At 47.6% G+C, this 20,808-nt stretch overlaps 1 protein-coding gene across 1 annotated transcript in view; it reads right to left on the bottom strand.

Moving 5' to 3' along the window:
• Positions 1-20,515, bottom strand: part of SH3RF2 (SH3 domain containing ring finger 2) — a 154,581-nt gene extending 134,066 nt beyond the window's left edge. Inside the window, exons 1-2 of the mRNA XM_075541765.1 lie at positions 20,392-20,515; positions 18,616-19,101 (exon numbers count right to left, since the gene is read on the bottom strand). Coding sequence (XP_075397880.1) covers positions 18,616-18,993 — 378 coding nt within the window. The 5' untranslated portion in view covers positions 18,994-19,101; positions 20,392-20,515. The remainder of the gene's footprint in view (positions 1-18,615; positions 19,102-20,391) is intronic.
• Between the last annotated feature and the right edge of the window lie 293 nt (positions 20,516-20,808).

The following is a 20,808-nucleotide window of genomic DNA, read 5'->3' as shown; positions in this document are numbered from 1 at the left end:
CACATCAATGCTTTCTCACCACAAGCCTATGGAACAGAATACAACTGCCCCTCTGTGTGTCAGAGGCCGATAAATCTTTATGGAAGCAGAAAGCCTCATCTTTTCCCCTTGGAGCAGCTAGTCCATTTGAACTGCTGACCTTGCTGTTAGCAGCCCAACATGCAATTCACCACGCCAGCAGGGCTCCTCTTTAGGGCTCCCAGTAAAGTGTCAATGATAGGTTTATCTTGTTTATGGTTAGATCCTAGTGCTTTCTTCAGCATCTGGAACATAGGACCACTGATAGATGCATCTGTGGAATGAGAGAATGTTTACTTTACCCCAGGAGTCCTTGCACCACGCACTCACACAATGTGGAATGTGCTCTCCAAAATGTAGGGGTGGGGGAAGCGAAAGAGATCTTTATTTCTCTAGTGCTTTCAGAAGTAGCATTCCTGTTATGGCATTTTAGCAAGGTTTTTTTATGGCTAGGGGCTCTTTACAGGGAAAACATCCCAAGAGACATTCTCTAAGAATGTGACAGCTCTTCGGGGAACCACCTGGCATGCCACCAGGGAGGTACTTTAGAAATGTTTAATGAGACAGACACCATTGTGCTTCTTTGTTGGTGATTTACTCAGAAAGAAGCTGGGCCTTTGCTCGGTGCCTCAGTGATGACAGACACAGAGAACAAGATTACCGGGCAGGGAGAGTGGCGACCATTTACTCAGGAATCACCCAAACCACGAACATGCTAAATGCATTTCTGGGCCAGACCTGGGATGACTAATCTCACAGGATCCTTAGCACTACTCTATGGGGCTGGATAGAATCCGTTGTCAGATCGTGAAGTGAGGCCCAGGGAGGTTGAAGGACTTATGGAAGGCCGTACAGCCAGGAAGAGGCCAGCCCTAGGATTTGGTATGAGCGAGAGTGGCACACGTCACCTCCCTCACCTCTCTACCTGAGAGTGGGGATGGCGTACCAGGGGGCCCAAAACACCCAAGGTAAAAATGAAATCAAGATAGAATGGCATGTTTTCATCAGCTTTTTGAAGCTTCCTCAGTGGTTCTGGAGATGGTACAGCCCATGTGACATATGCCCATCCTCCATACAACACATTCTTGAGTATCGCTACCACTCGATCCTGCACAGACATTTCCCACAGTCTTTTCCTCCGAGAAGCCCTAGTGCACATGGTTACAAGGCTCATCCTTGTGCTCGCACAGAGGGACAGCCCTGTGTATAACGTCACTCTGGGTCGGAATTGACTCAACCCCCATGGGTTTGGTTTTCTGGTTTCTAATAGGAGCCCTGGTAGCATAGTGGTTCCAGGTTGGTCAGCAGTTCAAAACCACCAGCTGCGCTGTGGGAGAAAGAGGGGCTTTCTGCTCTCGGAAAGAGGTGTGGTCTCGGAAACCCACAGGGCAGTGACGTCTCAGAAACACACAGGGCTGTTCTACTCTCTCCCAAAGGGTCCCAGTCAGAATCGACTGGATGCTAGCGAGTTGTTTGGTTCCTTTGAGAGGTTGACATGGGTAAACTAACCAAAAGATCGGTGGTTGGATCTACACAGCACTTTGTAGGACAAAGCCCTAGAAATCTGTCTCCTAAAAATGATAGTTTTACGATATGTCACACGGTGTTGTCATGAGTTAGAACTGACTTAAAGTCCCTTTACCTGGGGGAAATGGCTGGCACTCTGTGGATTGAATATGCTTTTGTGGGTCAAGAGTCTAGCATGAGCCCTTGAAGCTGTAAGGTCTCAAAAATAGTACCTGTTTCCCCCCCCCCCCCGCGAAAACCTTTACAGTTATATGCGTTCTTAATACATCCTGAAAAAACTGACATGCAAATTTTTGTGTATCTGCTGAATACTCTACAAAATACGGAGAGGAAATTTTTAATTTGCGATGCTGGGATCTTGAGACTGAGGTGATAATTTGGGACTCCCCTATACCCATAGTAATTGTCAACATTTATGAAGGATTCAGACACATCCTATGCCACATGGTTGCTTTTCCAGCTTAGGCAGCCTCAGAAGCTGAGTTTCCTGAATTTCAGGCTCTCTCCCACCCCTGATAGTTTTATCAGTAGTGAGCTGCAAATATTTTGTTATGACTCTGTTTACATTTCAGCAAAAGCAGCCTAGTTCTGAATCAGAACTCTGTCTCCTGATGACTTATCCCTGCAAATATCCCTGCTTAGGACTTTGGATTCCTGGATCAACTTCCCTTGTTTTCTTCATTTCTCCTTGGTTTTCTTTGCCCATCTTGGTCTCACCTGCACCCTCTTTCCTTCCACTATTTTCTCCATCTCTTGCCTCACACTCTATTCAGCTAGACTCACTTTAACTAATCAAACCTTATAATTTCTGACCAAGTGCTACTTTATGAACATGGAATTGGACTGGCTACAATTTAAACCATGCTCTTAGAGCTCATCAACACTGTTAGGAGGGTGGGTTGATGCCAAATGGAAGCTGGTCTGCGCTGGTAGTGAAGGGCTGGCTCCACAGGGTTCCCAGGAAAAGTCACTCAGTTCTTGGCCACCTTGGCGGGTTAAGGAAGCAGTCAGGCAAACCTGGTTCAAATCCTGCTTTTGCAACTTTCTAGAAGTTTCCTCATGTGTTAAGACAGACATTATCATGGACCCCCTTAGTTGGGAGGATTGAGACGAGCCATGCTTATTTTGTACAGTGCCTGGCACATGGTGTGAGATACATGCTGCTAGCGCTACACCAAATCAAATGCACTGCCATTGAGTCCATTCGGATTCATAGGAAGCCTGTCTGGTATATCTGAGCCTGTACATGTTCACTGATGTAGACAATGGTGTCTTTCTCTGACAGAGTGGCTGCTGTGTTTGATCCACTGATCTTTCCGCTAGCACTCCGATGCCTAGCCCCAGTGCCTGCCATCTCCTCTCCGGCTTCTCTCTTTACTCGCCCTCCCTTCTTGCCCAAGTCCTCAGAACAAGGACGGCACTTGACTACATGTGCTAAATTCTGCAGCTGTGCGATGGCTCTAGGAAGCAGTTTCTACAATGGAGAAAGGTTGGAAGGCCCACACAGGTCTCAGCCACAAGCTTTATGGTTGTGAAAAATCATGGCGCTTCTCTTGGTCTTTGGAACAGTGTGGATGACAGTGGAAGCCCAAATCCATTTGCAGGGTCCCTCCGTGGCTCGAGTCTCTGGCGATTCCCCACTGACCACAGTCTAGGAAGGTGAGCCACCTTTCCGCCAGACAAAGAGCAGTGTAAAGGGGTTCCGGCAGCGCGGTCAGGCTGCAATGGGATGCCTTGTCATGAGATCTCCCTTGTGACTCGTTTTGAATTTCTTCTGTTTTTAAAATATTTTCTGATTTCTTTTTGTTTGACGGTTTTAAAAAATGTTTTATTTGGTCAATGTTTCGGGGTCCATTTTCTTTGTCTTTGTCTTGCCTGTTTTTCTGTATAGGGAAGTCAGGGTGGGCGGATCTCTGAAGGCAATAACTGGGTTAATAATTACCTGGGGACACAGAAGAGGAGGTTGAGGGGAAATGGGGTGTCAACAGCCAGGGGTCCACGAAGAAAGCACATGTGCCAACGTTGACTGTGGTGATGACTGCACAATCCTTCTGAATATGACTGAACCATTGAATTGTATACGTGGTTAATTATATCTCAATAAAACTATTTTAAAAAACCTTTGGGGTTTTTAAAGCTCCAGAAAACAAAACCACGACAATCGGAGGAAACAAGTTTGACTGTCAATGCATTGTCCTCCAAATATAAAGGGGCATAAAAGGAGGAGGGAACGTGCAGGCTCTCGGAGGTCTTTTCATAGTCTCTCAAGAGGAAGAAACACCCACCTCCTCCCAGTCTCCTCTCCTCTCAGCCCTCTGATCCTTCAAGCATGGAAGCAATCTACTCCAACTCCCTCACTGATGGGAATTCACTATTCCCAGAAGAAATTTGGAATCCAGAGGATTACCTCTTTTGCTTCGCAGGAAAGCTCTTTCTGTAAATTCATTTTTGGGGGGTGGGGAGTGGGGAGCATTCCTGTTCCTTAAGCAAAAGCCCCAAATAAGATTTATGGCAGCGTGCCTTTCTTACATCCAGGCCACTTGTTAATCTCAGAAAAACACCACCCCCTGAGCATCGCTCTGTGTAGTTCTATTCCTGCTCTGTGCCCAGTGGTTCTGCCGAATTGCCTTGGCAACCAATTAAAATACTCTCATGTACGCGACGCGATATCATCCTTGATTCTGCAGAATCAGGGTGACCTGCTTAGAAGTCTGTGGCTGCCAGCCAGTTGGGGGTTCTTCTCATCCCTGTCTGCCTCCTTTCTGGTTTGGCTGCTTTTTCCACCTCCCAATTATCCCGATTCCCCTGCCAGCAGGTAGATTACCCAGTAAGCAATGTGGGTCTTTTTTTTTTCCCTGTTTTTTTTTTTGACAAAAAGCATATGAAACCGTTCACTACAGATTAGTAAGTAAGCACCAGCAAGCCTGTGCTTGTTTGGTGCTTCATCTGTAAGGGATTTGGATTCTGGGGGAAGGTGCTCTGTGTTGAGAGAGGGACAGATGCCAGCGATGCCTAAAGGCAGAATCTTGGATGTGGCGAAAGCATGTGAAACTACTTACTATAGATGATAACTAAGAACAAGTGAGGCTGGCTTATTTTGTTAACTGGGTAACCCAACCCTGCTTCCAAACACCTCGGTACCCTTCCTGACATATCTGGCCTTACTTCAAGGAACACCCTCGTCAGTAGGCCAAGTGGTTGGTTGGAAGGGATTCTGGGGACAAAATGACTGGCATGTCTCCTTTCCTCTGGTCCCAGGAGAAGATACCAGGAACTCGCCACCATGAAGCCAGTGATCAATGAAGTACTCATTGAAAGCGGGGTCCATTGCAGGCACTGAGCTGGGGACAGAGCTACTTCCTGAAGTCACAGAGCATAACACCCAGTAGGAACGAGAAGGAACGGGCATGACTGCACTATTTGATACCTGCTGTGGAGGGCAGACAGCAGCACTGAGGCCCGGGGGAACCCGAGGGGGTACTAAAGGCAGACCTGGGGTTTGGGACAGAGCAGACAAAAAAAGGCTAAGCCAAAACCTGAAGCCAGGATGCAACTAGCCATATCAGGACAGTTTCTGGATCGGGTAGAAGGTTTCCTTTTTGCTTCCTTTAGTACCAGGAGCAAGGCTGGTCTATTTAACCCAGGTGGCTTGTTTGAGGCATCTGGGAATTGCCTGATTTCCCCTTCCTCCAGGCCTACTAAAGCTTTCTCACTGACCTCTCTGAGAGCGCTGACTGCTCGTTAATGCTCCAAGTTCTCTGGCCTCTTCTCTGGGCCCATCGTGCTAGGACTGCAAATGATGACTGAAGAGCAGTTTCCTAAGCCATTTAGGCCAAGATGCTAGGCACTTCCCGTCTCTCACCACCAATATACCTCACCCCACCTGTCCACACCAAGCATGTATCTTTACATATATTCTGAGGTTTGCAATCCTCCATGCAATGGAGTCTTTGAATTCCTTGAGGATTAGGAATCAGATCATCCACATTAAAAAATGCATCCTTAATAACTATCCCTCTATTTAGTTTTATTTTATTGAACATTATCTTCTAGGCACTGGGTTAAGTGTACATCTTATTTAATTCCACAAAGACCCTTTTTTTGGTGTAAAGTAGAGATTATAGTAGTGCCATTTAAATAGAAAGTTAAGTGAGATTTGTGCATAGAAATAAATGCCTGACACATAGCAAACACTTGCTGCTATCAAGTACATTCCAACTCACAGGGGCCCTATATAGGGTTTCTGAGGCTCTAACCTTTATGGGAGCAGAGAGCCTTATCTTCCTCCTGCAGAGTGGCTGGTGGGGTTGAACTGCCAACCTTGTGGTTAGGATCCCTTCTTATAGCACGGAAGCACCTTTATTTTAAGATGCGTTAACTGTGTGATGATTGATATTGAAGGCGCCTGGTGGCACAATGGTTTAGCAATTAGCTGTTGTGATAGTTAGCTTTATTGCGTCAACTAGGTTTCCATAGGGACATGTGGGTGGAGTTTAATCAGGTCAAAGCTTGCTTGGAGGGAGATGAGATAAGGTGTTCGGCCCAGGTCTGTTGCCAATCCTAGTCTTTTGCCTCAACCATCCTTTTGCCAACCCTAGTCCTAGCTAGTCCTTTGTCTCAATTGTGTGCTGCTCTATTGCGGGTCACACACCCCCTGGATCTTGTCGCCTTGCTGTGCATGCATGCATCGCCAGTGCTGGCGGTTCCAGCGGGACCACTGTGCTACATGTCTACACTACCGGCCTCTGCTACACCGCAACTTCTCATCTTCCCGTTGTTGCGCCCCACCCGCTTGTCTCACCTCAGGGCAGACTCCGTTGTCGCTTCCTTGACCTTGGACCAGCAGTCTGGTGAGTTGAAGGACTTTCAGTATATTAACTGTTCCATGAAAGTGAGTTGAACTGAGCCCTCTGTACTGCTGCGTGGACTGATTCGCTGTTATATTCCATCTAGCTACATAAATCTATTTATCATCTATCTAGCTAATCGGAAGTGTCCTAGTTTTGTTTTCCTAGAGAACTCTGCCCAATACAGGTGCTAAGTGAATGGTTGGCAGTTCTAATTCACCAAGCAAGTCCACAGGAGAAAGAGCTGGGGATCCGCTCCCCTCCAGGTGACATAGAACACCTGGGACAGTTCTGGGCTGTCACGTGGGGTCATCATGGGCTGAAACCTATCAACAACAAGGACGTTGACATAACTGTCTTCCCCTAAAGACCATGACTTCTTTGGGAACAAAAATCACATCTTATTTACTTCGGTTCTCCCAGAGATCCGAGCAAAGGGTCCTACTCCTCAGAGGCATCTTGTCCGTGTCTGGGGAGTGAATGAGACATGAGGAAAAGGAGTAACAGTGCCCAATATATTTGTCACAGAGCCCACTTTGTGCCCAGCCGTGCGTGAAGAGCTTTACAAGCTTTCCCTCCCCGTGATCCCACGACGTGCGGGTGTTTCATGCCGTCACTACAGCACAGCGTTCACCAAGCAATCCGACAAGGGAAGTGGGAGAAAGCTTCCGAAGACAAACCTGCTGGATGAGGTGAAGTAGACGGTTAACATGTCCTGGGAGACTGTACAGCACCAGGCCCTTGGGCTGAGCCCTTTAAGGGTAAAATATCCCAGAGTCTTCCCACTAACTGGGTAAAGTGGGCCTTACAATGGCCGGTCGACTCAGCCTCAGAGAAGCGAAGTCACAGCTCAGATGCCCTTGGCCAGAACGCACGAAGCTGGGCCCTTTGTCCGACCGCGACGTTATTTCGTTTAACTGTCCCCTTAGAAATTGAAGGTCAGAAGCAGCAGAAAAGTGTAATACCTATTTTAAAATTACATGGGAACCTATGCCTTTTATTCAGAAATAAGTTAAAAACCAAGGTTTGGCGGTTTGGTACTTCAGGCCACATCCCTTCCCCTCACAAGGTTGTCTCAAGAGCTTCCCTCAGTGGCCCATTCTTTTAGAACCTGTTCCTTTCTGTCACCGGTTTCCCTGTGACTTATTGTCAGTCAAGGTTAGATGAAGTTTTTCTCTCAGGAAGATCGATGGAGCACGTAAAGTGGGTGGAGTCTGACGCAGGGATTTAGCCTTTAAGAGAGTGTCTCTTCCTATCTTCTTAGGGCTAACGGTTCCTGAGGGACATGCTGTTGAGCCTGAGCTGGTGTGTTCTCCGGGGTTGAAACTTGCCACCTGGAAAGGCATTTAACAAGATGATTCACCTCGGAAGTAGCTCCGAGTCACCACGTGAGTTTACCTTGAACACACTGCGCCCTTCAGTTCCCACGTCGCTCTGTGACGGCTTGATCTGGGAAGAGTTGATTTCTGTATCATGAGGAATTTTCTCGTGATTCCCCGAAGTTCACCACACGTGAATGTGTCCTTTCTCGACCCACCAAAATAGGGGCCAGGCTGTGGGCTGGGCGCTCAGAGCACAGTATTGAGTAAGATGGACAAGACAAGCGGCCTATTCTCTTTGTGCTTGACCCAAAGACGGGAGACGTGACAGGACGGTGAGCCTTCCATTCAGAGCCCAGGAGATTCCCAGGTGTGAGTCCCCTGACCGAAGCTGGCACATAGCCAGCACTTAGGAGGTTACAGTGGGGATCTGGAGCTGTGTGACGCTGGGAGTTGACACAGACCCAAAGGACAGCAAGTTGCTCACTGTGAATGAGTTTGCCTTCCTTTGCTTGAGGTCAACCACTTACTTGGGATGCTCTGGCTGGTGTTCATACACCTTAGGCCAGTGGTTCTCAACCTTCTTCATGCCTCGACCCTTTAATATAGTTCCTCATGTGGTGGGGACCCCCAAGCATAGTATTATTTTCGTTGCTACTTCAGCGCTGTCATTTTGCTACTGTGATGAATCAGCTGCCCCAAAGGGGGTCGAACAATCCTTTCACAGGGGTCGCAACCCACAGGTTGAGAACCGCTGCCTTAGGGTAACCTGACTATTGCATTGGAAACGAATGGCCAGTGACGTGCAGAGCTGGTCCCCCGTTACCGCCAGCTTGGCCGCCCTCTTGGAGCAGAGGCACCCTGTCCAGCTGTAGGTGAACTCCTTCAGTGGCTGCAGATACAGTCAATAGGACACTTGACAAGATGTAACCAGATTGGCTGCTGGAGAGGTTGGTAAGGGGGAACAATTGTTATGTATCTTCCTAACTGTAGTTTTGAAGTCTGGCATCAGGCTGCCCTGTCTCTTTTCCATCTGTCTCTGTCTCACTCTTCTCCAATTTCCGGTCTAATTTGTGATGTTCCTGCCCTGTCCTACCTAGCACCCACATGCCCTGAATGGACCCAGTGTTGTTATCCCCTGTCCACATCCTTTCTGACCATTCCGTCTCCCATTTTTTCCCTAGGAAGTTTCTCTATTGGTCAAGTTTCATTTTCCTTCTACTGAGCCCTTTTACTATTTTATATTTTCATCTATCATTAGTTCATAAACCCAAGACTTTTTTTGTCCCAAGTAATGTTATTGGGCTATAATTTATGTTAAACCACATACTCATTTTAAGAGTACAATTGATGAGTTTTGATAAGCCTATATACTCATGTCATCATGATTAAGCTACAGAACACTTCTTTAATCTACAAAAACCACTCTAGTTTTATTTTTTCTAGAACTTCATATACATGGAATCAGATAATATATACCATTTAGTAAGGCATTTTCTGCCACATATTAACATTTCAAAAATTAGATGTCTCTTACAGTGAACACTTAACATGGTAGTGTTTTTTCCCTCTAAGAGCTAAAATTAAACAGACAATAAATACATCTAATAGTGGATACTATCTTAAAACCAGGGCACCGTTATAGGTTTAGCCCTATGTACACCCATGCACAAACACACACGCAAGTACTAGTCTGTGCTGATTTTACCATTACACAGTCAGCACTGAGAATATCAGCACTTTTATTCTGTTGCATAGGTTCCCATACTTCCTGCAGCTGGATACTGGTAGGCATTAAATAAACACTACAGAGTGTGGTGAGCGTGAGTTTCAAACCATTTCCCAAAAATGTTTCCTAAGGCCATGAACTTGGAATGTGTTAATAGTCTCTAATCAAATCTGGGTTGTCTCTGGGGACTTAACTACTGCTGGGGCTGAATATATTGAGTCTCAGAACATACTGTATTGAGACAGTATACTCAAAACTTTTTTTACGATGGACTATTAATGTAAGTCAGGCTGTTAAAAAAAAGGGAAGATGTCATATAAATTTGGGAAATCACACCTCCCTTTTAGATAGTCTCAATTCTATAACATGCCAAAGGTTCAAAGAAAAGTGGAGTAAAGAAAAAAATGTTCACCCCTGTTATAGTCTCATGTATGTATGATCCTGGAGCTTTATGTAACACCCACTAACAGCTTAGAGATTACACCTTGAGAATGACTAATGTACAAGGGAGCTTCAGAAATTTTGTGGGAGCATGTAGTTAAAAAAATAACAAAATTTTTCCATGAACATTTTGAAGCCCCTCTTGTACTATCGTGATTTTTTTAAAAAGAAAGAAAGAAAGGGAGATGAGAAAGAAATACAATCAAACTGTATTTGAACTGGTCCCAGCTAAACCCAGAGCAATGTAATGGCACCTGGCATTGGATGGATGAAGATGCTCTTTGAGAGTTAAGGGCCGATCAAGCACTTTCCCTCCCTCCATAGCTATAGCATGAAAGAGCATGTGGGAAGGCAACCTTTTCTAAGAGGAAAATAAGATGCTAATGTGCATTGGCTAATCCCAAATGTGACACACTCCTAGTGTATGTGGTGAATAGTTGAGTCGAGTAAGGAAAATCTCATGCCCTACCCATCTGTTGGCAGTGGCCTCTAAACCAAGACAAAAAACATGAGAAATGGGCTGTTGTCTCGGTCCACGGTGGGGCTAGATTCCTTTCACTGATAAGAAAATGGAGGTGGCCCTCCACAGGAATGGAAGGAGAAATTTGCCAGAAAGCCAAGTTAAGACCAGGGGAGGGGATCACCTACATTTTGGAGGAGACCCTGATATTTCTGTGGTGGGTATGGGGGTGTGGAGAAGCAAGCCCACATTGGGAAGGGATGCTAAACAATGACTACAGGGACCCTCGGGGACAGGCAATGGGCCAGATTTTATGTTTGTGGGGAGATACTATGAATATGTTTCTACCCAAGCTTCAGTGAACCATGGACTAGGCACCATGATGAACTTGGATGTTGACTCTGCAGGCAGCAAGACATCCATCCCCCAGGGGCTACACCAGGAGGACTTAACATAGAGGCCTGGCTGAATGAACTGAGTCCTGCCTTGAAGCTGCCTGCACCCTTCAGCTGAGGACTAGGGCACTCTGACGGGAGAGGACGAAGAGAATGGCTACCCCGTGGCTGAGGAAGTGGCAGTCATTGGACCTTGGGGGGAACCCTCATCTTGGTGGGTGTCCAATGGAAAAGGACCCAGAATCACCATACATTCAGTACCTGGATGCCCCCTTAAACTGATATGACAAGCTTTGATCTGTTGGGCAGGGATCTGTACTTGGAAGAATCGATCCAGGCAGTTTCCCTTGGCACCAGTCCCCATGCTTAGGGTAAACAATGCTCCATTGAGTGGGAGATGGAAGCGTGCAGGCAACAACTCATGGGTTGCATGCGGCTTGCGGTGGAGCTGTGTGTGCAGAGACTACGCATACGGACAGTGCCTAGAGTGCTGTGTCCCTGGGAGACCTGCTGAGGTTCTCAGTGCGATTGCCTTGTACCCCAGGGGGATCATTGACAAAGTTTTTCATTTTTGTTTCTATGGGTTTTTGTTTTCGTGTGTGTGTGTTTTGTTTTCTTGTTTGTTTGTTGCTGTTGTTGGTGTAGTTGGTCTTATGGGGTTTTGATTTTGTCATAATATGACTGCCAAAATAAACTAGAGTCATATATAGCAGATGGATTCTGGGCTTCCACTTAACTCTAGCTCCAAACCAAGAACAGTTACATGGCCGTGCTCGACACTGACCTTCACGAAACGATCACTGCAGATAAGAGTGCTACAGCAAAATGTGGTGAAGAAAGCAGGTGGTGCCTGACTATCAATCAGAATAGCATCTGGGGTCTTAAGACTTGCATTCCAACAAGCAGCCATCTAAGTGAGGAGTCAACTAAGTCCACATGGAAGAAGCACATCAGCCTGTATGATCCAAAGATGACAATAACAAAACCAAATATGATGATGGGAGAAAGATCAGAGCTTAAATTGTGAACACCCACTTTGTAGAAGGCTGTAGTGGACAGTGGGAGCCTCAAACCCATCTACAGAGTATCCAGTCAGATTACACCTTTGGCAGATCCCCTCTAGCCACAGGCAAGGGTCTTGAACAGCTTAAATGTCAGCTAGAGATCACTGTAATCTTGATTATGCAGGATTGCACTTGATATGTGGTCAGCTGACCTTCTTCTTGACCCACCCTGATTTTGTTCTAGGCTCAAGTATTTCATGCTCGGTCCATGACAAAAATTTCTTCTCTGACTTTTGAAATATTGATGGTGTTTTTTCTTTCTTGCTCAACATGTACATACTTACATTATTTTTATTATTGCATCCATACCATTTTATTTTGATTGTTTCTGTAAGACTTTCCAGTTTGCGAAGCTCAGAAGGAGTAGATGCCGAGAGATAATTACTGATGCAAGGGTTTATAAGGGCTGTAGGGTAGGGGTGGAAGGTGGGGAGGCTGAGGGGATGGGGAGCAAACAGTGAATGTGGGAGGGGGAGGGAGCACTAGAACCTACGTGTGCGCACAGCTCATTTAAAATGGATGTAACCATGGTGACCTATGCCCTGGACACTACTACAGGAACACCACCCGGGAAAACGCAACAACAAAAGCAAGCTGGACCAGCGGTCACCATAGTGAAGGGAAAGAGTCGCTGCCGACAGCACTGGGTCCTTGTCATCGGGGAGGGATGGTTTGCAAAGGGATCTCAAGGATGGCTGTGCGGCACCAGAGTGCTAAACGACGGCGAGTGGGACAAGTGTAATGGAACGTCGTGGGACTGGAGAACGCGCCGCTGTGTGTAGTTTTGACACCATTAGCAAAGTCTAATAAACGAATAACTGATGCAAGGGAGAAGAAAATGGCCTAGAGTTGAATATGAAGACAATTGCGCAACTCTTCCCGACATGACTGAGCTCTTGGATCGCATCACATGTGGATAGCGTGCTGATAAAACGGCTAAAATACAGACATGAGCAACAGCAACAAGAACACCAACAAAAATGCACCGTTCTGTGAATTTTAACACCTCTCGAGCTCCCGCCGCCATCAGGCATCGCAGGAGACCCTCCTGGCAGCCACCACCTCTGGCACGCACAGATGTGTTTTCTGTCACCACCGCTCTGCCTTTTCCAGATCAGCGTTGCTTTTGGTAATCTCATTGTTTTCCTTTCTGCATGCATACAAAGGGGACTTCAAAACAAGTTGAGCCCCAATAAAACTATTTAAAAAAAGTTCATGGGAACATTTTCATTAAGTTTAGTTCTACTTTTCATGAACTCTTAGAATCTACCTCATGTGTGTATGCAAATAAACAAACCAAAACCTCCATGCACAAATAAAATATTCAACCCAACTGCCACAGCAGCAACAACAGCAACAACAACAACTGCAGTTGCTATTGTTGGCTCAGGACCCATGTGTGTCAGAGTAGAACTGGGCTCCAGGGTTTTGGGTGGCAGATTAAAAATATATATATAATCTCCTAACCCCTTTTTTATGACGTGCCTCTGGCTAAACTTGAACTTCCAACCTTCCAATTAGCATCCAGGAGTTCAGCACATTAGCCATTTGTACCCAGGGACTCCAAAGAAATCTAAATCTAATACTGGTAGAATTATCTTGCTATACTGAAACGAATATTCTTAGCATATATAAGTAACAGGTATGATTTTAAGTTTTGAAAACACATATATACCCACACTTCAACTCTTACAGTAGCCTTACAATATAAGAGGAGGCTTCAAAAAGTTCACAGAAAAATTCCATTAACTTTAAATTCCAGTTTTCCATGGAGTTTTTAATGTCCCCCCCCATATACACATGATTATGACCATTATACAAATAAGGGAAAGAAGGTCAGAGAGGTTAGGAAACTTGCCCAAAGTCTGATAACTAACAAAAGATTGAATCTCAACAGAAATCCAGCTGCATTTGACCACAAACTTATAAAGCACTGCTGTGAGCAGAAAAGGGAGGGGGCTCTAAGAGCCAGGAAGGAGGCCTATTGAGGGAGATGGAGTGGCACTGATAATTTGAGACCATGTGGTTTTTAAAAACACCTGCAAATGTGTGTGAAGCTGGAGAACCATCTGCATCCCCTGACTTCTCACCCTCAGCCTTTATGTCTTCCTCCACCTGCCACAGATGCTCTTGGCCGTCTCAGGTGGCACCAGCCTCCTGTTCTCAGAGACTTGGGAATGCTCTTATTCTCCCCTGCAAACTTAGCAAAATCTACCGTCTGGGTCACAGATCTGCCACACGTACACCATCTGAGACCTGGGAAGCGTTGGTGCACCTTCTGGTTGTGAGGCAGTTTCAAGTCCCTGATGTGCTTTCTGAGCTCATTCCACCATCCCCCCATTTGCTTGCAACACCAGCTGAAAAGGTTTCTAGAACCACGCCAGCCGGTCCATGTGCGTGCTGGAGGTGGCAGGTGTGTTCTGGCTGTGATGCAGCCAGTGAGATAGGAATGTGTGTGCTCAGCAGGATGCAGGCAAGCCCTGGGAGACCCAGGGCTGCGGAGTTTGTGTCGGGGAGGGCGAACAACACAAGAAGAGAGAGGGGCAGTGATGAAGAAATCTCTGTATCCTGGGGACACGGGCCAGGATCTTCTTCTTCACCTAATTTTATAAATACAATCATAGAATCTGCATATCATTTCCCATTGAGGTTGCTATTTGCAGAAGTGAAGTTAACTAAGAAGTTTTCTTAGCATCAATGCATAGCCCTTTGCGGGCTCTTGGAAGTGAGCTGTGAAGCCAGCGCCTACTGGGAAGAACCACGCATCTGCTATCATGGCCAAGGTCACCGGGAGATGTCTTAGTTCTCTACTGTTGAGTCAATTAGTTCTCTAGTATAACAGAAAACCACAGACGAGTGGCTGTCACAAACAAAAATTTATTTTCTCACAGTCTAGGAGGCTAGAAGTCTGGATTCAGAGTCCTGCCTCTAGAGGAAATGCCTTGTCTCTTCTGTTTTGACTTCCTGGTTCCTCAGCATCTCCGTGTGTCCTAGAACCTAGCTGACTGCATCTCTCCTTAAGGTGCTTGTTAATCTATTTTACATCTCTAGCGACTGCAGATTCAGGGCATACCTTACACAATCCTGGCTCACAACCCTAACAAACACAACCCATTCCCCAATGGGATTCTAACCACAGGCGTAAAGGCAGGATTTACAGCACATCTATCTGGAGAGGTTCCCATTCAATTCCCAACAGGCAGCAAACAAAACAACCAGAAGTGAGGGTGCTGAGGACAATCTCTGGATGACACTTGATTCACAAAGGGGCCCCAAAAGGGATGTTATTTAGATAGGAAAGTGTTGAGTCAATTCAATAAAAACAGCAGCTAATGTTTATTATACACCTAATATGAGCCAGTCACTGTGCTAAGAGATAATTGACATGTATCTATCAGCTCAGTCGTTTCTTACCACAACTGTGTGAGGTAGGTTCAACTGCTAACTCCAGTTTCCACATGAGAGATGGAGGTCCTGTGTGCTAAGTACATAACTTTTGAGAGGCAGAGCTGTGCCTTGGAGGCTAGCATTCCCAAGCCTAAGTTTGCCAACTTCTCTGTTTTACTGCCTGCCTGAATTCAGAAATATTACTAAAGGGTAACAGAGTTGGGAGGAAGAGAGAGCAGCTACTTAGGAATCCCCCATCCTCTGAAAGGCTTGCAAAGCTCCCCTGGCTTGGCCACCAGAGAAAGAAAGAGAATCACTGGACTTTGTGCTGTTAGGGCCTCTTCCAGGCGTCCGTTGCTCTTACCTGTTGGTCTGGAAAAATTTAATGGGGTAGTAACCTACATCCATTGCTCAAGTTTTCTTTCTACACAATCGACTTGGGAGGGTTTTCAACATGTAGGCACAATGGACTATTTTCTCTCTCTCTCTTGGGCGGGCACCAGGAGGTGTGACTATTGGTTCCACCCTAGCCTACTGGCTGGCACAAGAAGAAACAGCAAGCCTCTTTGAGCCAACACAAAGATCCTGATGATCTTGTTTTGCTTTTTTGTTTGTTTGTTTGTTTCTTTAAGGTGAGCAGGGCGTCTCTGGGCTGAAAAAACTCATAGCTAGAAGTTCAAAATGAACTCTTTTCAAGTGCCAGGTTATCATCATGGCTTCCTGAAGAGGTGTTTTACAAAATGGTACCTTACCACAACAGGTGATTTCTCCCCTCTGAGGAGCGTATGCTACACTTAGTATGACCCAGGCCAGGATTCATCATAGCCTCAAGTTCAATAATAATACCCATTACCTTCTCCTTCTGTGTTTTGTAGACTGTCTCATGCATGGCAGGTCACAATAAGTGGTCAATGATAATGTTTACTCTGATGATGATCTTCCAAATGCTTTTCATCTAGGGATCTCAAGGTGCGCCGCAAACACTAATTATTCTAGCCTCACAAAGGCTCTCTGGTTTTACAACACAATTCCCCATTTTACAGAATTTCAATTGAGACCCAGCAAACTTAAATGGCCTGCCCGAAGACACAGCACATTTCAAGTAGTAATCACGATGAGGCTTTGCCTTTGCAGAGTTTCTGTTTCCTAAGGAGACACACGTATGTCACCAAGAGAAGTGTCACCATCTCTTGGAAGGACACCAAGTGTGATTAGCTCTCCTGTGGACCCGATCGGATACACGGAGGTAGAGAAGGCCAGTCACTTGGGGAGGGTTTGACTGAGTTGTAAGTCCACTCCTCTGACTCTCCTAATGATATGGCACGTTCCAGACAATCCTCAATTCTCTACCCAAGTGATATAGGGCTGCTTTCACACTTACAGGGAGGATAGTTACATCTGGGGGAAACGGGTTCCAGAATGATATTGACACTCAAGAAAGGGCTTATTCATATTCTTGCTGAAAGAGACAAAACTAAAATGCAGATGAGGGAGGAGCTGAGCCACTACAGAAAAGAGAGATGCAGGAGACGAAGGCACCCGGAGCTGCCGGTGGGTGGGCTGCCTCATCTCAGCTCTGCTCTTTCACAGAGGAGTCTAGTTAGTATGCTGTCCTGCTGAGAAGGAGCCCTTTACAGTTTGCGTCCATGTTTCCACCTCCTGGGAGGACTTGATTCTGGGCAGCTCTGAGGACAGGCACAAACCCAGCACCGGCACATGGGTCTGATGTCCCAAGTCCCCGCGGAAGAGTTCCAGGGACACACAGTATCTAAATGATTGTCTCTCCTGTCCGTCCAGCTCCTACCCCATCAGCTCCTGGTGCCAGGAGGACCCTATGAGTCCTCTCTGTTTCAAGAACTTAATCGCTTCAGATCCGCTCAGTGCAACCTGTTCTCAGCAAAAGAGCCACATTGAAAAAAGATGAAACATGAGCAAAAATATCAGCAGGGGATAAGGGGTGCTGTCTCCTGACAGCCTGGCGACATTTCCTTCATGAGTAGTAATGCCTTCTCTGGAAGGCAGCAAGTCTGGCTTCTGCAGCGGTGGGGGAGGGGAGGCAGAACTGGGCCCTCAGGAATCCAAAGGGGGATTTGGTGAGCTGAGGTAGCGCCAGCTTCTCTATAAACAAGGCGTGCTTGAGAAGCTTGGCCTCCTCTCCCCACTCCCAGGTCTGTGGGTGCTGCCTGATGACTGAACTAGAGATTTAAAGAAGAGGACCAAGCCCTTTTCTGGAATGTGTATCGCCCGCAGAAGCACAACAGCCACCGAGAGCCTGCAGCCAAGAAGACCACACGGACGCCCCATACTTCTGGCTCCGACTGGCATGTTCAAATACCCCTCCACCATGCGGGCGACCCATCAGTGTGGCTAGTTGAAGAAGGGTTGACTTTTGGGGAGGGACCTTTCAAACACTGGTCCTGAGTGTGCATCACACACCCCTTCTCCAGAGTGGAGAGGGATCCTCAGGAGACTGCCTCTCTGACCCGCGCCCCCCTCACACACGCGATAACTCATGATGCACGGTGTCCTTGGACGCTGAGTCCACATTAAAGCTCGCTCACTGGTAAGATGTCACGGAATTGAGCTTGGGTTTTCTAGAAATGCCAACAGCCCCGACCACAGCTTCCCACAGTGACGGTGGCTCACCGACTCCAGGGGTGATGGTACAAATAATGGCCCCGGACTGTGTCCTTCCCTTGAGGGAGACTCTTCCACAGCAGTGCTCGACAAAGGCAGAGGGAGGGCGCCCCATGGTTCAAAGACAGAGAGCCTCCCTGGGAGCCATGACCCTGAGAGCCATCTTCTGAGAGGCATGGCTGGTTCCCCGTGTTTACTGCAGCCCTTGATGGGCACGCTCATGCCCTTCCATTCACTTCACAAAGGAAGACACACCTGCCAGCTGCTATTCGCCTCTGCTGTATTTCCCGGCCCAGGCTTTGCCACCAGGCAGTCCACCCACACAGCCATTCCCGTCACAGCCTCTGAAGGTGTCAACTATCTTGATAGTTTCAGATGATGAATGAGCATGGCCACATAGTGCCTTACGTGGGGGGATGGGAAATGGAATTAGGGGAAATTCAAACAAAATTCGAAATCAGGAAATTCTCTGAGATCTCAACAGCCAGGCGCAGTTGGGCTTGTGTTCTCTTTTCCCCACCCGTGCATTCCCCACGTGCTGGTTTCACCCAAGAACTGAAGGGAAAGACAAGGAGCAGGGGGAACCTAGGAAGCTTCGGTCAACTCAGCTTGCAGGAGGGTACAGGCTCAGGTTCCACTGCAAACAAACTGCTTCTGGGGGAGCCATGGACAGCACTTAGAAATGTCACCCTCCACCCCCTCCCCCGCCCCAAGCAAGTTCCATCTAGCTGTTAGCACGCACAAATCCAAGGTCCGCACGGACATGGTACAAATCGACAAGATGTTCTTACCCCATCCATGTGGAACTTGACGTTGGGCACCAGTCGGAAAGGGCTGGACTGCAGCCCTCTGGGGTGGGACCTGCTCTTCCTGCTCTCCGGGGAGGTCAGCGTGCCGGGTCTGCGGAAGGAGCCCCCGTGCACCAAGCTCTGCCCAGCGCGCACGCTGTCCAGCAGCCGCACCAGCAGCAGGTTGGCTGGCAGCGCCTCGATGTTGCAGAAGACCAGGGTCCGGCATTCGGGACACCTCAGTTCTTTGCGGGCCTTGAAAATCCTCTGGAGACATGGCTTGCAGAAGGTGTGCTGGCAGGGGAGGACCTTGGCCGTGACATCGAGCTTTTCAAAACACACGGGACACTCCAGGAGATCAAGTAACGTCAAATCATCCATTTTATTTTAAAACCCCAGGCCTGCGCTGGAAGGGCAGAGTCCACATGGCAGGCTGAGCAGAGCCAAAGGGGCCGAGCTGGTCTCTCTGGAGAGCATCGGGATCCCTGCCTGTGTGGAGGAGAAAGGGAGGAAGCAAACAATGGGACTGCTCGGAGCTGTCTATCCCACCTACATGGAGGCAGTGTCTCATAAGGCAGTTTGCGAGTGCTGTGTGCCAGCACCCAAGTTTCCAATGACTCATTCTGATTCAGTGCTGCAGGTAAAGGACCCACTCCTGCCAGCGACGAGGGGACCTGCCCAGCCGCAGCACCTTGCTGCCTCTCTCTCTGCGTGGAGCACGAGGAGCAGAGGCAAACGTGCCCAGTGCCCGTGGAAGGGGCACCCCCACGCCTGTCTGCCGGTCCCGCCTGCACAGGCCTCCAGGGCACTAGGACAATGGTCTTCACTCTCAAGCCAACCCCCTTACAGGGACGGTCAGGTCTGCGAGGATACCCACCTACTCCTTTTTTCTGGGCTGCATCACTTCGGTCTGTCTACAGAGGGCTACTCACAAGAAAAAGATCTACGGAAGCTCTCCTGCTTTCTTCTACTTTCCTTGCCTCCCCTTGCCCTCTCTGTCCCTCTTCAGCAACACCTCCCTTCCTTCCTTCCACCCTCCCACCCTTCCTGCCTTCCTACTCACCCCGATTATGTTAAACAGCCCCAGAGACCATATTCCTCCCGCAAGGTAAAGCCACGCAGCCTGTTTAGTTACTTTGGCAATTGTTCTCGGTTTCACCTGAAGCAGACTGGAATTCTGAATTATGGTCACAACTTGCCAAAGCCAGGATGAAGCCGAACATTTAGATGCGTGCATGAGTGAGTGAGTGAGTGAGTGAGAGTGTGTGTGTGGTGTATAATCTCAGATTCACAAAGTTTCCTTGTGGATGTTTGTAAAGAAGCCTCCCGTTTACAAAGGTCTCCTCAGAAGAAACCAGCCAGGATGGGGCAGAAAGTGTGTGTGTGTGTGTGTGTGTGTGTGTGTGTGTGTGTGTGTATAATCTCTATTTTACAATGTTTCTTTCTGGATGTCTGCAAAGAAGCCTCCCGTTGACAAAGGTCTCCTCCAGAGAAACCAGCCAGGATGAAGAACCTACAGGTGCGTGCTGTGCAGTCTCCACTTCACAAAGCCTCCTTACTGATGTCTGGAAAGCAGCTTCCAGGGGACAAGGGGCCACTCTGAGGAAGCCAGCCCTTGCCCACAAGTGTCAAGGCTGGGCTGCCAGAAGCAGCCTTGGCCCCATTTGGAAAGCGCCAAGGGCCCAGCGCCCCTCCATAAACACGCAGAGATGAGAGACGCACGTCACCTTTGTAAAGCTCCCTTCCTGGTGGGCTGCGACAGCCTGCGGTGCCACTAACCTTGCGCTGGTGACCTCGGCTGAGTTCAGCTTAGCTCGCTCCTCCGCTCAGCGCCCTCCTTTCCCGGAGCCGCCACCGCGAAAACTTTAACCACCAGAGTCTTACTCATTTCAAGGGATCGCCTTACCCAGCCCTGTTAACGCTTTCGCCGCCGGCTGCCTCTGGCCAGCAGAACTTTTTTTTTTAAATCTCCTTCCCTTGAGGAGGAGTTTACTCCGTGCTACAGATTTTGGCTTTATGTAATGCGGCTGATTTCTGGGAAAAGATCACAAGAGGCAAAAATGTGAGCCAGTTTCTAAGGCCAAGTAGTTACAAAGTTTATGTTTCCACCTTGACTACCCTCCTGCCCCCTCCCACCCCTCCATCTTATTTTTAATTTAATAATTTTATTGGGGGCTCATACAATTCTTATCACAA

The sequence above is a fragment of the Tenrec ecaudatus genome, chromosome 2 (assembly GCF_050624435.1).
Source record: "Tenrec ecaudatus isolate mTenEca1 chromosome 2, mTenEca1.hap1, whole genome shotgun sequence".
Lineage (NCBI taxonomy): Eukaryota > Metazoa > Chordata > Mammalia > Afrosoricida > Tenrecidae > Tenrec > Tenrec ecaudatus.
This window is presented reverse-complemented; position numbering and strand designations above follow the sequence as displayed.